General features: G+C 39.2%; 1 protein-coding gene and 1 non-coding gene across 2 annotated transcripts in view; both read right to left on the bottom strand.

Moving 5' to 3' along the window:
• STK31 (serine/threonine kinase 31) overlaps window positions 1-17918 on the bottom strand; it is an 83272-nt gene that overhangs the window by 37565 nt on the left and 27789 nt on the right. The window contains exons 9-12 of the mRNA XM_070369437.1: window positions 16978-17093; window positions 14912-15071; window positions 11236-11358; window positions 219-398 (exon numbers count right to left, since the gene is read on the bottom strand). Coding sequence (XP_070225538.1) covers window positions 219-398; window positions 11236-11358; window positions 14912-15071; window positions 16978-17093 — 579 coding nt within the window. The remainder of the gene's footprint in view (window positions 1-218; window positions 399-11235; window positions 11359-14911; window positions 15072-16977; window positions 17094-17918) is intronic.
• TRNAC-GCA (transfer RNA cysteine (anticodon GCA)) lies at window positions 14244-14315 on the bottom strand. The gene has a single exon. It is a non-coding gene; the product is annotated as a tRNA-Cys (tRNA).

The following is a 17918-nucleotide window of genomic DNA, read 5'->3' as shown; positions in this document are numbered from 1 at the left end:
GACTGAAGCTGTTTTCATATACGTCCTAAACAGAGAATGTAAATAGGTAAATCCCTCACTCTTCTATCCCAGCATTCTCATTCTTATTTTTGTCTCTTTTTTCTCTCTCCTCCACCCTCCCTTGCTTTCAGAAAGAAGTAAATTACATGTGGAAAATTTAAAAACATATATTCCCTGGTTTATGCCACAACATCACCAGGCAACAGAACTCCTGTTACCTTTAAAGTATTCTGGAACCATGCTATAAGACGTTGTATACAAGTCTCTGTTTCACTTCTAACACTGGTGAACTCCTCTCTTTTATTACACCTCCAGTCATTAAATTTCTCCAGTATTTCTTCAGAGTTAATTCCTTCTTTGGCCTGTCCATATACTGCTTCTAAAGAGGCTGACAAATCCTGCAGAAAGATACTTCTGTTTATTAAAGTTAATTAACTTTATATTAAGAGTAAAGCACCATATTAGAATCTGAGAGACAGTGAAGTAATATATTGAATCCCTATCTTGGAGAAGTTTATAAATAAAACTTTGAATATCTAGACATAAAAGCATAAAACTACCTAGGAGGTGATTATTTGGATTATAATAGTAAAAGTTCATTAAATGAATTAAGGTTATAAACAGAAGGCTTTATAGTCTTAGGCTTTTAATTGAGTAGAAAGTATCCTCTTTTCTCTGACTTTACATAAGAATCTATTTTGTCCTGACATGGAAGTTTCTAAGGGCTGCTACTGCTGCTGCTAAGTCACTTTAGTCGTGTCTGACTCTGTGCGACCCCAGAGACGGCAGCCCACGAGGCTCCCCTGTCCCTGGGATTCTCCAGGCAAGAACACTGGAGTGGGTTGCCATTTCCTTCTCCAATGCATGAAAGTGAAAAGTGAAAAGTGAAAGTGAAGTCGCTCAGTCCTGTCCGACTCTTAGCGACCCCATGGACTGCGGCCCACTGGGCTCCTCCATCCATGGGATTTTCCAGGCAAGAGTGCTGGAGTGGGGTGCCATTGCCTTCTCCGTTCTAAGGGCTACTGCTAAGTAAAAATAAACATACCAAATTGTACAAATAATTCTAATTAAGGAAAGACATTAAGCATATATATCTAGACAGCATATTAAAAAGCAGAGACATCACTTTGACAACAAAGGTCCATACAGTTTTGATCTTCCCAGTAGTCATGTATGGATGTGAGAGCTGGACAATAAAAAAAGCTGAGCACTGAAGAACTGATGCTTTCAAACTATAGTGTTGAAGACTCTTGAGTGTCCCTTGGATGCAAAGAGATCAAACAGTTAATCCTAAAAGAAATCAACCCTGAACATTCACTGAAGGACTGATGCTCAAGCTGAAGCTCCAATACTTTGGCCACCTGACACGAAGAGCCAACTCACTGGAAATGACCCTGATGCTGGGAAAGACTGAAGGCAGGAGAAGGGGGCACCAGAGGATGAAGTGACTGGATGGTATTATCGACATGAATTTGAGCCAACTCTGGGAAATAGTGAAGGACAAGGAAGACTGGCATGCTGCAATCCATAGGGTCGCAAAGAGTTAGACACGACTGAGCTACTGAACAAGAACATACATTAAAAAGCATTTTTAGAAAGGACTAGAAGAGACAAGATAGCTTGATGGCTCCCTCCAGGACTGAGACCTGAGAAACATCACAGAGACAAGAGGAAAACTTAATAGATCCCAGAAATTTTTCACAAAACTGAAAAACCCTTGGAAAGAAAGAAGATGGTTGGTATTTAGCACTGAATGAATACAATCACTGCAAGTAGGAGACAGCCTGTACCACTGCAGAGAATCATCTTGGGAAAAAAGAATTTTCTTCATATGTTCTTCTCCCTTCCTCACACTGGGCAAGAAAGCAGCAGCACAAGCAAGAGGCAATGAGTTTATACAAGTACAGTATGGAAAACTAGAGGAGGCAAAAACAGACAATCAGGATAGAAGAGATGGCCAAGCATTCTTCCCCTTCCCCTGAATACCCAGCAGCATTTACACCTAAGGGTAGCAGCCCCTGGAAAAGAGGAAAGGCTGAGGGAGAGGGACTGAGAGGTCCTCTGAAGAGTAAAATTATCTAGAACAGAAGCCAATAGGAAGCAGTTGAGCCCAGACTGTGTTATGGTCTTCTTGACAGACCGGAACCTGGGGACAGGAGTCGACGAAAAGGCGGCGAAGAAAAGAAGTACGCGGGGGACCCAAGTCTCTAGTGGGACAAGGGTGCTTTATTTATGGCAGTGTGTGCTTATATATTGTAATACAAGGAAGCTTTAGGTAAATAATAAGGTTAAGTAAAAAACACCAAAACCAGACGCATAATAACAGTAACTAGGGGAATAACAATCATCACAGGGCCAGAAGACAATCCATGTATTGGAAATAGGAACATGACTAAGTAGTTTTACAGAAAAGCAAAAGGTTACTGAAAGGAATCCATGTGTGTGTTCTGCCTCATGACCTCAGTCCTGAGAGCTGCGTGCAGCTCTGCTCATTCCTGTTTTCCAGGAACTGATAAGGAACAGAGGGCCCTTGAGAAACAGAAAACAACATATAGGGTTCCTTAAAATTAAATGTTCCCTGACAAGACTGCAACCCTGTAAGTTCTGAGAAGCAAGCCTATCCTATTCCCTAAATCCTCCTGAAGTCTCCAAAAGTATGCGCCAACCTTTCACTCTTCCAAGGTCCCTCTTCCACACTAACACATATGCACATAACAGCACACCAAGATAGTTGATAATTCCTCAAGAGAATATGGAGTCCTGAGGAGAAGTACAGGGGAGGATGAAATGTGGCAATAACACAGGCACTCTGAAAGAAATATAGCAAACTAAGCCACCTTATTGATATTTCTCCTGGTAATCTTGATTCCAGCTTGTGCTTCTTCCAGCCCAGCATTTCTCATGATGTACTCTGCAAAGAAGTTAAATAAACAGGGTGACAATATACAGCCTTGATGTACTCCTTTTCCTATTTGGAACCAGTCTGTTGTTCCATGTCCAGTTCTAACTGTTGCTTCCTGACGTGCATACAGATTTCTCAAGAGGCAGGTCAGGTGGTCTGCTATTCCCATCTCTTTCAGAATTTCCCACAGTTTATTGTGATCCACACAGTCAAAGGCTTTGGCATAGTCAATAAAGCAGAAATAGATGTTTTTCTGGAACTCTCTTGCTTTTTCCATGATCCAGCAGATGTTGGCAATTTGGTCTCTGGTTCCTCTGCCTTTTCTAAAACCAGCTTGAACATCTGGAAGTTCACGCTTCACGTATTACTGAAGCCTGGCTTGGAGAATTTTGAGCATTACTTTACTAGCGTGTGAGATGAGTGCATGTGTGGTAGTTTGAATATTCTTTGGCATTGCCTTTCTTTGGGATTGGAATGAAAACTGACCTTTTCCAGTCCTGTGGCCACTGCTGACTTTTCCAAATTTGCTGGCATATTGAGTGCAGCACTTTCACCGCATCTTTCAGGATTTGGAATAGCTCAACTGGAATTCCATCACCTCCACGAGCTTTGTTCATAATGATGCTTTCTAAGGCCCACTTGACTTCACATTCCAGGATGTCTGGCTTTACATGAGTGATCACACCATTGTGATTATCTGGGTCGTGAAGATCTTTTTTGTATAGTTCTTCTGTGTATTCTTGCCACCTCTTCTTAATATCTTCTGCTTCTGTTAGATCCATACCATTTCTGTCCTTTATCGAGCCCATCTTTGCATGAAATGTTCCCTTGGTATCTCTAATTTTCATGAAGAGATCTCTAGTCTTTCCCATTCTGTTGTTTTATTTCTTTGCATTGATCACTGAGGAAGGCTTTCTTATCTCTCCTTGCTATTCTTTGGAACTCTGCATTCATATGCATATATTTTTCCTTTTCTCCTTTGCTTTTCGCTTCTCTTCTTTTCACAGCTATTTGTAAGGCCTCCTCAGACAGCCATTTGCTTTTTTGCATTTCTTTTCCATGGGGATGCTCTTGATCCCTGTCTCCTGTACAATGTCACGAACCTCTATCCATAGTTCATCAGGCACTCTATCAGATCTAGTCCCTTAAATCTATTTCTCACTTCCACTGTATAATCATAAGGGATTTGATTTAGGTCATACCTGAATAGTCTAGTGGTTTTCCCTACTTTCTTCAATTTAAGTCTGAATTTGGCAATAAAGAGTCAGATATGCAGCTAACACCACCCTTATGGCAGAAAGTGAAGAGGAACTAAAAAGCTTCTTGATGAAAGTGAAAGAGAGTGAAAAAGTTGGCTTAAAGCTCAACATTCAGAAAACGAAGATCATGGCATCTGGTCCCATCACTTCATGGCAAACAGATGGGTTAACAGTGGAAACAGTGTCAGACTTTATGTTTTTGGGCTCCAAAATCACTGCAGATGCTGACTGCAGCCATGAAATTAAAAGACACTTACTCCTTGGAAGGAAAGTTATGACCAACCTAGGTCAGTTCAGTTGCTCAGTCCTGTCTGACTCTGCGACCCCATGAATCACAGCACGCCAGGCCTCCCTGTCCATCACTAACTCCCGGAGTTCACTCAGGCTCACGTCCATTGGGTCAGTGATACCATCCAGCCATCTCATCCTCTGTCGTCCCCTTCTCCTCCTGCCCCCAATCCCTCCCAGCATCAGAGTCTTTTCCAATGAGTCAACTCTTCGATGAGGTGGCCAAAGTACTGGAGTTTCAGCTTGAGCATCATTCCTTCCAAAGAAATCCCAGGGCTGATCTCCTTCAGAATGGACTGGTTGGATCTCCTTGCAGGCCAAGGGACTCTCAAGAGTCTTCTCTAACACCACAGTTCAAAAGCATCAATTCTTTGGCACCAACCTAGATAGTATATTAAAATGCAGAGACATTACTTTGCCAACAAAGGTCTATCTAGTCAAGGCTATGGTTTTTCCAGTAGTCATGTATGGATGTGAGAGTTGGACTATAAAGAAGGCTGAGCGCCAAAAAATTGATGCTTTTGAACTGTGGTGTTGGAGAAGACTCTTGAGAGTCCCTTGGCCTACAAGGAGATCCACCAAGCCATTCTAAAGGAGATCAGTCCTCGGTGTTCATTGGAAGGACTGATGCTAAAACTGTAACTCCAATACTTTGGCCACCTCATGCGAAGAGTTGACTCATTGGAAAAGACGCTGATGCTGGGAGTGATTGGGGATAGGAGGAGAAGGGGACGACAGAGGATGAGATGAGAGGATGAGCATCACCGACTCAACAGACCTGAGTTTGAGTAAACCTCGGAAGTTGGTGATGGACAGGGATGCCTGGCGTGCTGCGATTCATGGGGTCGCAAAGATTCTGACATGACTGAGCGACTGAACTGAACTGAAGCCACCTTACAAAAAGGAAGCAAAATCAATGGCCCAGATAATAGTAAGAACTCAAAATACGCATAACAAATCTTCTCAAAAATAGAAAAAATATTGGAAACATAAAGCAAAACCAAGTAATTATAAATAATAAACAACTGAAATTATTAAGCGTGAAGAAATAATTTTTGAAATAAAGAACACAATGGTTTGGTTAAACGGCAGAATACAGCCAAGAATCAATTAGTGACTACTGATTAGGAGAAAAATGCGACTCATATCAACAACTGCAGAAGTAAGAAAACAATGGATTATTATTGTCAAAAGTCTTAAGAGAAAATGGCCTTTGCATCTAAGATATTTTATAGCTCATTAAATAACTGTTGAAAGGAGTTTAAATGTAAGCAGTGGCTTAAATATTTGAATTGTTTAAATATGATATCCTGAGACATTTAATAACTTACAAAGTCAACCGCTCAAACCCTGCTTGAAAGGACTCTCAGAGAAAGTACTCTAAAATACAGAGTGAACCAAAAGATATCCAACAATTTATGAAGAGTCAGAAAATAACTCAACTCTACAAAGTTTGATACTTGAGTTTTCATATATGATACCTGTAACAATCTGTGAGTAAAATCGTAGACAACAATTGTGATTGTTTGGTTAGCTGGTATTTGGGAGAGAAATACAGACAGACAAGACCCACCAGAGGCAAGTGAGAATGTTCTAAGGTATGAAGGGAAGAGAGAAGAAAAGGAGGGGAAAAAAATCATGATAAACAGAAACACAAAAGTTATCACAGAAATAAGTTCTAATAAAATAGTAATTATATATAAATCAATTAAGTTACCCATTAAAAGACAGATTTAAATGTTTGATTCTTTTAAAAAATGATCCACTGGAGTGTTGTCTAACAGAGACATATAAAATAAATGGAAGAAAAAAAGAAACTATGTATAAGGCAAATATTAACTAGAAAGACAAGTAGGATAAGAATTTTAAAAGGTGGGGGGTGATTTGGGAGAATGGCATTAAAACATGTATAATATCATATAAGAAACGAATCACCGGTCCAGGTTTGATGCAGGATACAGGAAGCTTGGGGCTGGTGCACTGGGATGACCCAGAGGGGATGGTATGAGGAGGGAGGTGGGAGGGGGGTTCAGGATGGGGAGCATGTGTACACCCGTGGCGGATTCATGTTGATGTATGGTAGAACCGATACAATATTGTAAAGTAAAAATAATAATAATAAAAATTTATTTTTAAATAAAATAAAAGGAAACAAAAATAAAACTTTTATCCCAAAACACCTTAAGGGAAAACTACTATTACCTAATAGTTTAAAAATACATAGTTTAAAATACATAACAATCATGAATTCATTAACACTTAACAATAAGCTCTGAAATATTTTGAAAAATTAAAGAAAACTAGAATATATATTAACTAGAAAATATAAAAAAATCTCAAAACTTACAAAATGATCAGATAAAAAACTAAGCAAAGATACAGAAGATTAAAGCTTCAGATCACAGCTTAAGCCGTAGATCAGAAACTGCACACAAAAAACCTAGAATATATTTTCTTTCTGAATTTATACAGTCATGAAACATTAACTATCTATTGTAGGCCACAAAAGAAGCCTCAATAAATGCTAATGAAATCAAATATCGTGACATTTCACTTCTTTGACCTTCGTTATAAAAGTATAAGTTATATTACTTAAGTACTTGAAGAAAATAAATAAAAATCTAACTATTTTTCAGCAAAATGAACAGAAATTTAAGAATAATCTGGTGACAAAAGGGAAGAATAGAAAGGGAGACAAACCAGATTTGGCAAAAAGTCTTTTAAGATTAAACTTTAAAAAGAAGTTTTAAAATGATCTTGGTTGCCAATCCTTTAACTCTGTACCAGTTAATGAGAAGAAATAAACTATTACAGAGTAAAGGTGCACTGTTGCTGCTGCTAAGTCCCTTCAGTTGTGTCCGATTCTGTGCGACCATAGAGACGGCAGCCCACCAGGCTCCCCCATCCCTGGGATTCTCCAGGCAACAACACTGGAGTGGGTTGCCATTTCCTTCTCCAATGCATTAAAGCGAAAAGTGAAAGTGAAGTTGCTCAGTCATGTCCGACTCTTAGCGACCCCATGGACTGCAGCCCACCAGGCTCCTCCATCCATGGGATTTTCCAGGCAAGAGTACTGGACTGGGGTGCCACTGCGTTCTCCAGAATCATGTCTAAGGCCAGTCAATTTTCCCCATGCCATTTTGCTGGTAGCATCTGTTTTGCTATTCCCCTTAGAGCATCTCTGGTATAGTAAACAAACCTCTGTTGGTTATAGTAAACACAGTTTACCCAATCAACATTTTTATTAATGGTGGACCACCAGAATAATACCTACTCGAACCCTACTGCTATTTGGTTTCTAGCTTTGGATTCATTAGGAATACCTACAGGGACCCCAATAAAATAAATATATATGGATCAAATGACCCACCTGGGGCAAGAGTGTTCCTTTTGGCTCTATGGTTAGTCTGCTTAAGAGATGGATCCGAGTGTCGAAATGCCAGGGTGAAAAGGATAGCCAATTTAACTAGGGTGCAAATTCCACTCCAATTGGCTGGTAGAGTCTCAAGCAATGGTCCTCCACAACACCAGATGTCTTCCCAGGCCATAGTTAATGCAGAATGGTTGTTCATTTCTCAAAGGACTGGCCTTCACTGCACCCGGACACATTCCCCAAGAATGCTAACTGTTCCCCCCACCTAGAAAGGCACGAGGTATAGTTCACATTATGGAATGGGGGTTTGACAGTCCTTGGGGGTTATGCCTAGGACGCTTCACAGTCATGAACATTAGACAGGTGAATTCTTACATCACTGTCCTTTTCTACGCAAATCTTATTTCACCATTCTGGAATAACCTATACTATTTATTCAATTCTATTTAAGAAAATGTTTCAAATAATGGCTCCAATGGTTCCTGAACCATACACAATAACAGGAAAACTACATATTAATCAAATTGCCAACATCCGCTGGATTATATAAAAAGCTAGAGAATTCCAGAAAAACATATATTTCTGCTTCAATGACTAAGCTAAAGCCTTTTGACTGTGCAGATCACAATAAACTGTGGAAAATTATCTTACAGAGATGGGAATACCAGACCACCTTACCTGCCTCCTGGGAAACATGTATGCAGGAGGTCAAGAAGCAATAGAACAGCATATGGAACTGTTCCAAATTGGGAAAGGAGTACATCAAGGCTGTATATTGGCACTCTGCTTATTTAATTTATATGCAGAGTACATCATGAGAAATGCTGGATGAAGCACAAATTGGAATCAAGATTCCTGGGAGAAATACCAGTAACCTCAGATATGCAGAAGATACCATCCTCATGGTAGAAAGCAAAGAAGAATTAAAGAGCCTCTTGATGAAGGTGAAAGAAGTAAAAAAGCTGGCTTAAAACTCAAAATTCAAAAAACTAAGATCATGGCATCCAGTCCCATCACTTCATGCATGGCAAACAGATGGGGATACAATGGAACAGTGACAAACTTTATTTTCTTGGGCTCCAAAATCACTACAGATGGTGACTGTAGTCATGAAATTAAAAGACGCTTGCTCCTTGGAAGAAAAGCTACAACAAACCTAAACAGCATATTAAATAGCAGAGACATTACTTTGCCAACAAAGGTCAGGTCCATATAGTCAAAGCTATGGTTTTTTCAGTAGCAATGTACAGATATGAGAGCTGGACAATAAAAAAGGCTGAGCACTGAAGAATCGATGCCTTTGAACTGTGGTGCTGGAGAAGACTCAATCTTGAATTGAGTCTCCCTTGGACAGCAAGGAGACCAAAACAGTCAATCCTAAAAGAAATTGGTCCTGAATATTCATTCGAAGGACTGATGTGGAAGCTGAAGCTCCAATACTTTGGCCACCTGATGCAAAGAGACAACTCATTGGAAAAGACCCTGATACTAGGAAAGCCTGAAGGCAGGAGGAGAAGGGGATGACAGAGGATGAGATGGCTGGATGGCATCACTGACCTAATGGACATGAGTTTGAGCAAACTCCAGGAGACAGTGAAGGAAAGGGAAGCCTGGCATGCTGGAATCCATGAGGTCGCAGAGTCAGACACGACTGAGTGACTGAACAACACCATCTTCAACCAGGTGGACAGAAAGACACAAGTGCTCGGATGTCCCTTAATAACCTTTTATCCAATTTTACAGCAAGCTTATCCCCTCCCTACAGTCCACAACAAGATAGCTAGTATTCAGCTTGGTATTAAAGATACTGTCAAAAGCAGTAAAAATTCAAAGATACATAAAATGTAGAAGAGGGTTATTCTGTTCAAATGATATAATCACATAGAAAGTTCAAAGAGTATCAACTGACAAAAACTAAAAAAGAGTTCAGCAGAGTTGCCAGAAAAACATCAATATATAAAAATCATTAGTATCCCTCTATACCATCAAAAGAACAAGGGAATTGAAAGATAGCATTCACAAAAGGAACCAAAAGTGTAAACATCTTGGAGTTAAATCAAGAAAATGCATGAGGACTTAGAGAAAAATTTTAAAAAACATTAAAAGATATAAAAGATCTCAATAAACAGAAAGAAATACTATGCTAATAGGTGGAATGATAACACGGTCGTGCTCATTCACTCCAAATTAGTCATTTCTGAAATGGTAGGATTTGACTGAAGATAAGGTTCCACAGAAAGTGAAGAGGAACTAAAAAGTCTCTTGATGAAAGTGAAAGAGGAGAGTGAAAACGTTGGCTTAAAGCTCAACATTCAGAAAACGAAGATCATGGCATCTGGTCCCATCACTTCATGGCAAATAGATGGGGAAACAGTGGAAACAGTGTCGGACTTTATGTTTTTGGGCTCCAAAATCACTGAAGATGGTGATCGCAGCCATGAAATTAAAAGATGCTTACTCCTTGGAAGGAAAGTTATGACCAACCTAGATAGCATATTCAAAAGCAGAGACATTACTTTGCCAACAAAGGTCCGTTTAGTCAAGGCTATGGTTTTTCCTGTGATCATGTATGGATGTGAGAGTTGGACTGTGAAGAAGGCTGAGCGCCGAAGAACTGATGCTTTTGAACTGTGGTGTTGGAGAAGACTCTTGAGAGTCCCTTGGACTGCAAGGCAATCCAACCAGTCCATTCTGAAGGAGATCAGTCCTGGGTGTTCTTTGGAAGGAATGATGCTGAAGCTGAAACTCCAGTACTTTGGGCACCTCATGCGAAGAGTTAACTCATTGGAAAAGACCCTGATGCTGGGAGGGATTGGGTGCAGGAGGAGAAGGGGATGTCAGAGGATGAGATGGCTGGATGGCATCACTGACTCGATGGACGTGAGTCTGAGTGAACTCCAGGAGTTGGTGATGGACAGGGAGGCCTGGCATGCTGCGACTCATGGGGTCGCAGAGTCGGACATGACTGAGCGACTGAACTGAACTGACTGAAGGTTCCACAATATCTTATGAGCTACTGTACTCTATCTACAGATCTTAGAAGCCATTATCACTCAAGGATCAAGATCCCTCTCTGACATAAAGGCTTTATTAGATTTTCTGCTAGAAAAATGGCTAACCTGCTTGCTACTGCTCCTGTCTCTGTGAGTTTTCCCAATGAATGCTGCTCTAACAAGCCTTAGATGCCTGACTATTTACCTTGTTTGCAGGATACATACATACATATATATAAAAACATATTAAATATATCAATATAAAATTTTAACATCATTAAAAGAAACTAGGATTCATCAAAGAAAAGAAAAAGTTCTGCAGCCATCAGTACTGTCTGAAGTCTAAAGACAAATGCTAATTTCAGCTCTCAAATGGTAAACATATTTTAATATATATTTAATATCTTTTAAAATTCCAACCTGCAACGTTTTTAAGCGTTTATTAAGAGATAACTCATCAACTTCCAGAATAAAAACTTCTACTGCCATGTACAGCTTCTGTTGTACTTCATTTCTTTCAGCAATCAAAATATTCCCTTCATTCTGAAGGAAGGAAAAAGGGAATAACCATCATTAATATATCAGGTGTTTTTACACACTGAACTATATGAAAAGAACTGATCTCTTAAAATTAGCAAAATTTAACATTACATTCTCCAACATAATAATATTTAAGACAAACCCCTCTCTTCTTAGATCACCAAACTGACAAAGTTTCTTTCCCTTAATTAGAAATAAGATTTAAATTCCACAATTCTGCTCTGTTAATCTTTACTTTTCTGAAACAATAAAATTTTACTTAAGAAAATTATACAAGTGTCTCTGACTAATTACATACTGCCTCCTTCCTACTCCCACTCCATGCTTAATTCCTTCATCTATTTATCTTTCAAGATTTAGTTAATCTCCAGCAGGATAAAACTTCCAATTCCCCCAAAAAGCTATGCCTGGAAACAGATATGAGAGATATCCAAGAACCTTATGCATTAGCTCTATTATAGTTCTTAATAAACTATATTAAAACTACCTATTTATATATTTGTCCTATACCCGAAGTAGAGAGAGGAATAGGACGTTTTAAATTTGTGTCTCTACTACTTGTAACAGAGGTACATACACTTAAAAGTCCAAATTTTAGAATATTCTTTTTTGTGTAAGCTGCAACCCACTCCAGTATTCCTACCTAGAAAAATCCCATGGACTGAGGAGCCTGGTAGGCTACAGTCCATGGAGTCACAAAGAGTCAGACACGACTGAGCAATTTCACGTCACTTCAACCAGACCGTTATATAACTAATTATGAAGACAAAAGAAAAGACTCTATTTCATCCAAAGTACACATGGCGGGCTTTTCTGGTGGTTCAGTGGTAAAGAATCAGTCTGTCAATGCAGGAGATGTGGATTCGATCTGGGAAGCATGCCACGGAGCAGGTAAGCCCATGTGCACAACTACTGACCCTGTTCTCTACAGCCCAGGAAGCACAACGACTAAAGCCCTGGTGCTCTATATAGCCTGTGCTCCTCAACAAGAGAAGCCACGCAATAAGAAGCCCACGCATCACAACTAGAGAGTAGCCCCCGTGTGCCAGAACTGGAGAAAAGTCTGTGGAGCAATGAAGACCCAGCACAGGCAAAAATAAATACACAAATAAAAAATGTTTTAAAAAGTACACATGGCAATCAAGTTAAAGAACTGTGCAAAATATATAAATGAAAATAACAATCTTAAGATGCAAATTAAATACAACAAGGGAAATAAAAAGACAACTTTATCTGAGGGACAATTATGCCTCTATCCTTAATAATCTACAGTAATCTACTCTTCAATCTGTCAAATGAACTTTAGGGCAATAAAGCCCAAAAGTAAGTCCTGAAATGTCAGCAGTAGTGGAGACAAATTGTTTTAAAAAATCACATTTGTCCTACTAGAATACCAAATCTGACAGACATATAAGACCTTTTTCCCTCCGTGTCCTGAATCACTTTGCTGCTGCTGCTGCTAAATCGATTCAGTCGTGTCTGACTCTGTGCTACCCCATAGACGGCAGCCCACCAGGCTCCCCTGTCCCTGGGATTCTCCAGGCAAGAACACTGGAGTGGGTTGCCATTTCCTTCTCCAATGCATGAAAGTGAAAAGTGAAAGTGAAGTCGCTCAGTCGTGTCTGACTCTTAGCGACGCCATGGACTGCAGCCTTCCAGGCTCCTCGGTCCATGGCTTTTCTAGGCAAGAGTACTGGAGTGGGGTGCCACTGAATTTTCAAATGACAAAACAAAAGTTAAAAAGCAGTTCTTTTTCAAGTTTCATCTTACTACATGAAAATAATTGTGAAATATTTTAATGATGGCAGTATGGTTTAAATGGAAATAGAATACACTTTGCAATCAAGACATCTGGTTTAAAATCCCAGATTAACATTTAGAAGTATGTAATCTTCAGCAATTTCCTTAAACCTTGTGGGCCTCATTTTCCTGAGGAGCAAAAATGCCCATGTTTAAAAAGTACCTATACATAAAAGTACCTATACATACGTGTTTCTAAAAGATTCAAAAATTATTACTCTGTCACCTGTTTTCGTCTATCATCAGAAGTGACCAGTAAAGGTCTAATGTGTAAAGTAACCCAAATCTAATCCCCTAACCAAATTAAATCAGAGAAGGCAATGGCACCCCACTCCAGTACTCTTGCCTGGAAAATCCCATGGACGGAGGAGCCTGGTAGGCTGCAGTCCATGGGGTCGCTAAGAGTCGGACACGACTGAGCAACTTCACTTTTACTTTTCCCTTTCCTGCATTGGAGAAGGAAATGGCAACCCACTCCAGTGTTCTTGCCTGGAGAATCCCAGGGACAGGGGAGCCTGGTGGGCTGCCGTCTATGGGGTAGCACAGAGTTGGACACGACTGAAGTGACTTAGCAGCAACCAAATTAAATATTCCTGGCATTTCCAAAGGCTTAGTTATCTTATCTACTTTTCTCATTCAGAGCCAGTTAGGCTGCCAACTGGCCAAACTAGCTATGACTAGGGAATAAGACCTTTAGGGTACAATCTTCAGAGGCAGAAACCACCAATACTTAAGATAGGACAACTCCAAACTCAAGAATAGAGCTCATAGGTACTATGGAAAGCTATGATTATTGTATCAGATATCTTATATGAAAAACATGGAGTTCTACTCAGCTGAGTATAATAAAGAAAATTCCCAAAGGAAACAATATTTGTACCTACACTAATTAAGAATTCACATGAAATATTCCATTCTTCATATCCCTTCCCTACCCACATATAAAGGAAAGGAAAGGAAAGTGAAGTTACTCAGTTGTGTCTGACTCTTTGTGACCCCATGGACTGTAGCCTACCAGGCTCCTCCGTCCATGGGATTTTCCAGACAAGGGTACTAGAGTGGATTGCCATTTCCTTCTCCAGGGGATCTTCCCTAACCAGGGATCGAACCTGGGTCTCCCACATTGCAGGCAGACGCTTTACCGTCTGAGCCACCAGGGAGGCACCCACATATAACCACCTTTCAAGAACAGATGATTTAGAGAGCATTTACTAGTAAGGCAGAGTCCTATACTGTAGCATAAAGCATGCCCCTCTGACCAGAAGATCCACATTAGCAGGTGTGGGAGTCATCCCAGCTTATAAGCCTCATGCCCCTCAAAAACCATTACCTCTTATAGGTATAGCTTCCAGGGTCCCTCAGGGAGTATGCCCAGTTGTTTAGTATTTGTAGTTTGCAGTTCCTCCCAATCCAGATACAATTTACCAATCAGGGATTTTATTTACCTAAACAATGTTGCCAGTAACATGACTGAAATTTCAATTTATCAAATTACTAAGGGAACAGGGAGAGGTAAATCCTCAGGCAAAAGGGGAAAAGATTTTGTTAACCCTTTTCCACAATCACTACTCATTTACCTTACCTTTCTTCTAAGGCAACAAAAGAAATCAAATTACTAATATGAAGATATTTCAAAAGTTAAAGATTTCATATAAAGTATCATTACAATATCTGCAGTCCTTCTGCTTTTTTGAAAGATATTATCTCCTTATATTCAACAGATAAAAATCATAATGGAGAAAAATTCTTGACCTACCACATTCTCACAAGTTTGAATCTTCTCCTGAGCCAGATTATATTCTGCCCAAATTAGCTCTAATTCATTCAAAGAAGCTGGGATAGTAAAGCAGTCTTCATCCAACACTTGTATAGCATCTGAAAGGTCATTTCCAAAACGAACACTGATACTGACACGTCTATTTAAAAAAAAAAAAAAAAATAGCAAAAGGAAAAGATCAAGAAATGTTTAAGGTGGTGTGAGAAAAAAAATTACACAAATAGTAATGGTCTAAAGTTACTATTTACAACACTGACTATGAAAAGGTATTTTTTAAAACTATATAAAATCATAGGTAACTTTGATACAAACCTTTGACTAAAAATACATTTCACTGGGAAAAAATTAAATATTTATAAAGACAGCTTCAAAAGTCTGCAGAATTAAAATGATATAAAATTAGATTTGTAAATACTTCTTTTAAAATGTTATATTTAAGCCAATTTTATCAAGATGAAGGCACAGAGTCCTTGGACCTTAATAAGCAGACCAGCATTTGCATAATCTTAAAAAAAATCCCAAAAAATCCCAACAAAGCAATCAGAGAGGCCAATTAGGAAAACCAACATGGCTCACTCACCATTTTGTTTGTTTTAGCTTCCAACCGGACTTCCACCATTCTAATAGCACACTATTTCCTCAAATACAGGTTAAAATATACTGAACTGTTCTGGTCTAAAGTCTGTCTCACAGCTTTGCCAGTAGTCACTTTGGCTGTGCGTTAAAAGTTGATTAACCTCTAGAGAGACCAAATTACTCAAACTCTTTAAAACCTATAAACCAGACGATGACTGACAGATTTATACTGGAAAATACAGATTCCCACTGGACAAAAGATGAACACATAGTGTTAATTGAGAGCAACGTCTTAGTGTTTCCAAGTACATGAGGAAATGAATTACTGCACAGCAGTTTTATGCACAGCACAAAAAGAGAACTAGACTGTTGTGAGAACTATTTTTTCCACATTCCCTAACCAACAATAAAGGTGGAAAATTATCCCTAACCAACAATAAAGCAATTATCTATAAAGTAAAATACTTACATAATTCACATATAGAATCTGAGACATGCTGATTAAACTGTATGAGACTTGCTAACCAACTGCTTTTCTTCTGACTTCATGAAGATCATTTTTCTTGTAATTTAGGAAGACTACTTTTGTCTTTCTTTAGACAGAGTATCAGAGAAGGCAATGGCATCCCACTCCAGTACTCTTGCCTGGAAAATCCCATGGACGGAGGAGCCTGGTAGGCTGAAGTCCATGGTGTCGCTAGGAGTCGGACACGACTGAGCGACTTCACTTTTACTTTTCACTTTCACGCATTGGAGAAGGAAATGGCAACCCACTCCAGTGTTCTTGCCTGGAGAATCCCAGGGACGGGGGAGCCTGGTGGGCTGCCGTCTATGGGGTCGCACAGAGTTGGACACGACTGAAGCAACTTAGCAGCAGCAGCAGCAGACAGAGTATAATTAAATAATTTGGATTACTGAAATCTATAATAGTTTCTGTATAGGACTGAAAATAACCCCAAGCAAAACAATGGGACCTAGTAGTTTCCCATCAAACTATTATTTAGAAACTGTGTTGACTTTTTAATTCCATTCTCACATATAACTTTAGATACTATCATCCCACACGGTGACAACAGAACACTATAAAAACAGTATAAAATTTGTCTCAGGAGTAACTATCTTTAGTTTCCGTCTTTAAAATAATGAAAATACAAAGAATAAGTTTCAAAGTAAATATGAAGTGGGAGGGGACATGGGTAAACCTATGGCTGATTCATGTTGATGTTTGGTAGAAACCAATGCTATAACTGAACAGCTATATATATGCGTGTATATATATATATATATATATATATATATATATAGAAAGAGAGAGAGTGTAAAACAGGAATAAAACCATCAAGGGTCCCCACTAAAATAATTAATTTTAAAAAAGAAAAAGCAAAAATGAAAGGCAAAGAAATTAAACAAAGCACAAACTAATCAGCATTGTTTTAAACCATCTTCCTCAAAAATTCACTTTTACCTACCTAATTTCTTTCAATATTTCAACCTTAGCTGCCAGATTTTTCATTCTGGTACCTATACAAGTCTTCAGAGTGCTTTCCAAACGTTTAGTCAAATCCATGGTAGTTGCTTTCTCTTGCTGAAGCAAAGAACAAACATATCTTAGTCAGACCCACATAGGAAACTGTATTTCTACTGTTATTTAAACAACTTTTAGGTGTAACTAAAATTTTAAAGGATTTATGCGGCAGTGTTCCCTGAAGAATGCCACATATGAATTCAAGGGTTGGAGATTGAGTTCAACTACCAATGGTCAATGACTTAACCAGGCCCAAGTAATGAAACCTTGATTTTAAAAAACTCAGAATGATGAGGTCTGGGGGAAGCTTCCAGACTGGTGAACAAATCCATGTGCTGGAAGAGTGACTGGTCCAGAGAATCCTCCAAACGATCTCCATCTCCACTCCCATCATAACTTCCCCTTTGCGTCTCTTCTTGTATTTGCCTGTTTATGAATTGTATCCTTTATAATAAAACTGTCATCGTAAGTACAGCACTTTCATGAGTCCTGACAGTTGTTACTGAATTACTGAATTGAGAGCAAGGTGTGGAAGTGGGTCATAGGAAGTCTTAAACTGATAGAAAAAAGTGTGGGTAGCCTGGGACCTGATTTGTGGCTAGTGCTTGAATTGAGCTAAGTCTTGAGGGACTTAATCCTTGTGGAGTCTGAGATAACTCTTGGCATTTAGTGTCAAAAATTAACTGTAGGCCATTCAGTTGATGTTAGAGGAATGGCAACTCGTGTTGGGGTAACATATTTGGTATTAGAAAAAGTTATACATTTGAAGACTATACAGTATTCTGGGGGGAGGGGGAGAACTGCCCTGAATCTGAGCAAACCTTGATACTTAACTATCATAAAAGGAAATACATGGAGATATAGCAGCCTGTTAAACAACAATAG

The sequence above is a fragment of the Bos mutus genome, chromosome 4 (genome assembly GCF_027580195.1).
Source record: "Bos mutus isolate GX-2022 chromosome 4, NWIPB_WYAK_1.1, whole genome shotgun sequence".
NCBI lineage: Eukaryota > Metazoa > Chordata > Mammalia > Artiodactyla > Bovidae > Bos > Bos mutus.
This window is presented reverse-complemented; position numbering and strand designations above follow the sequence as displayed.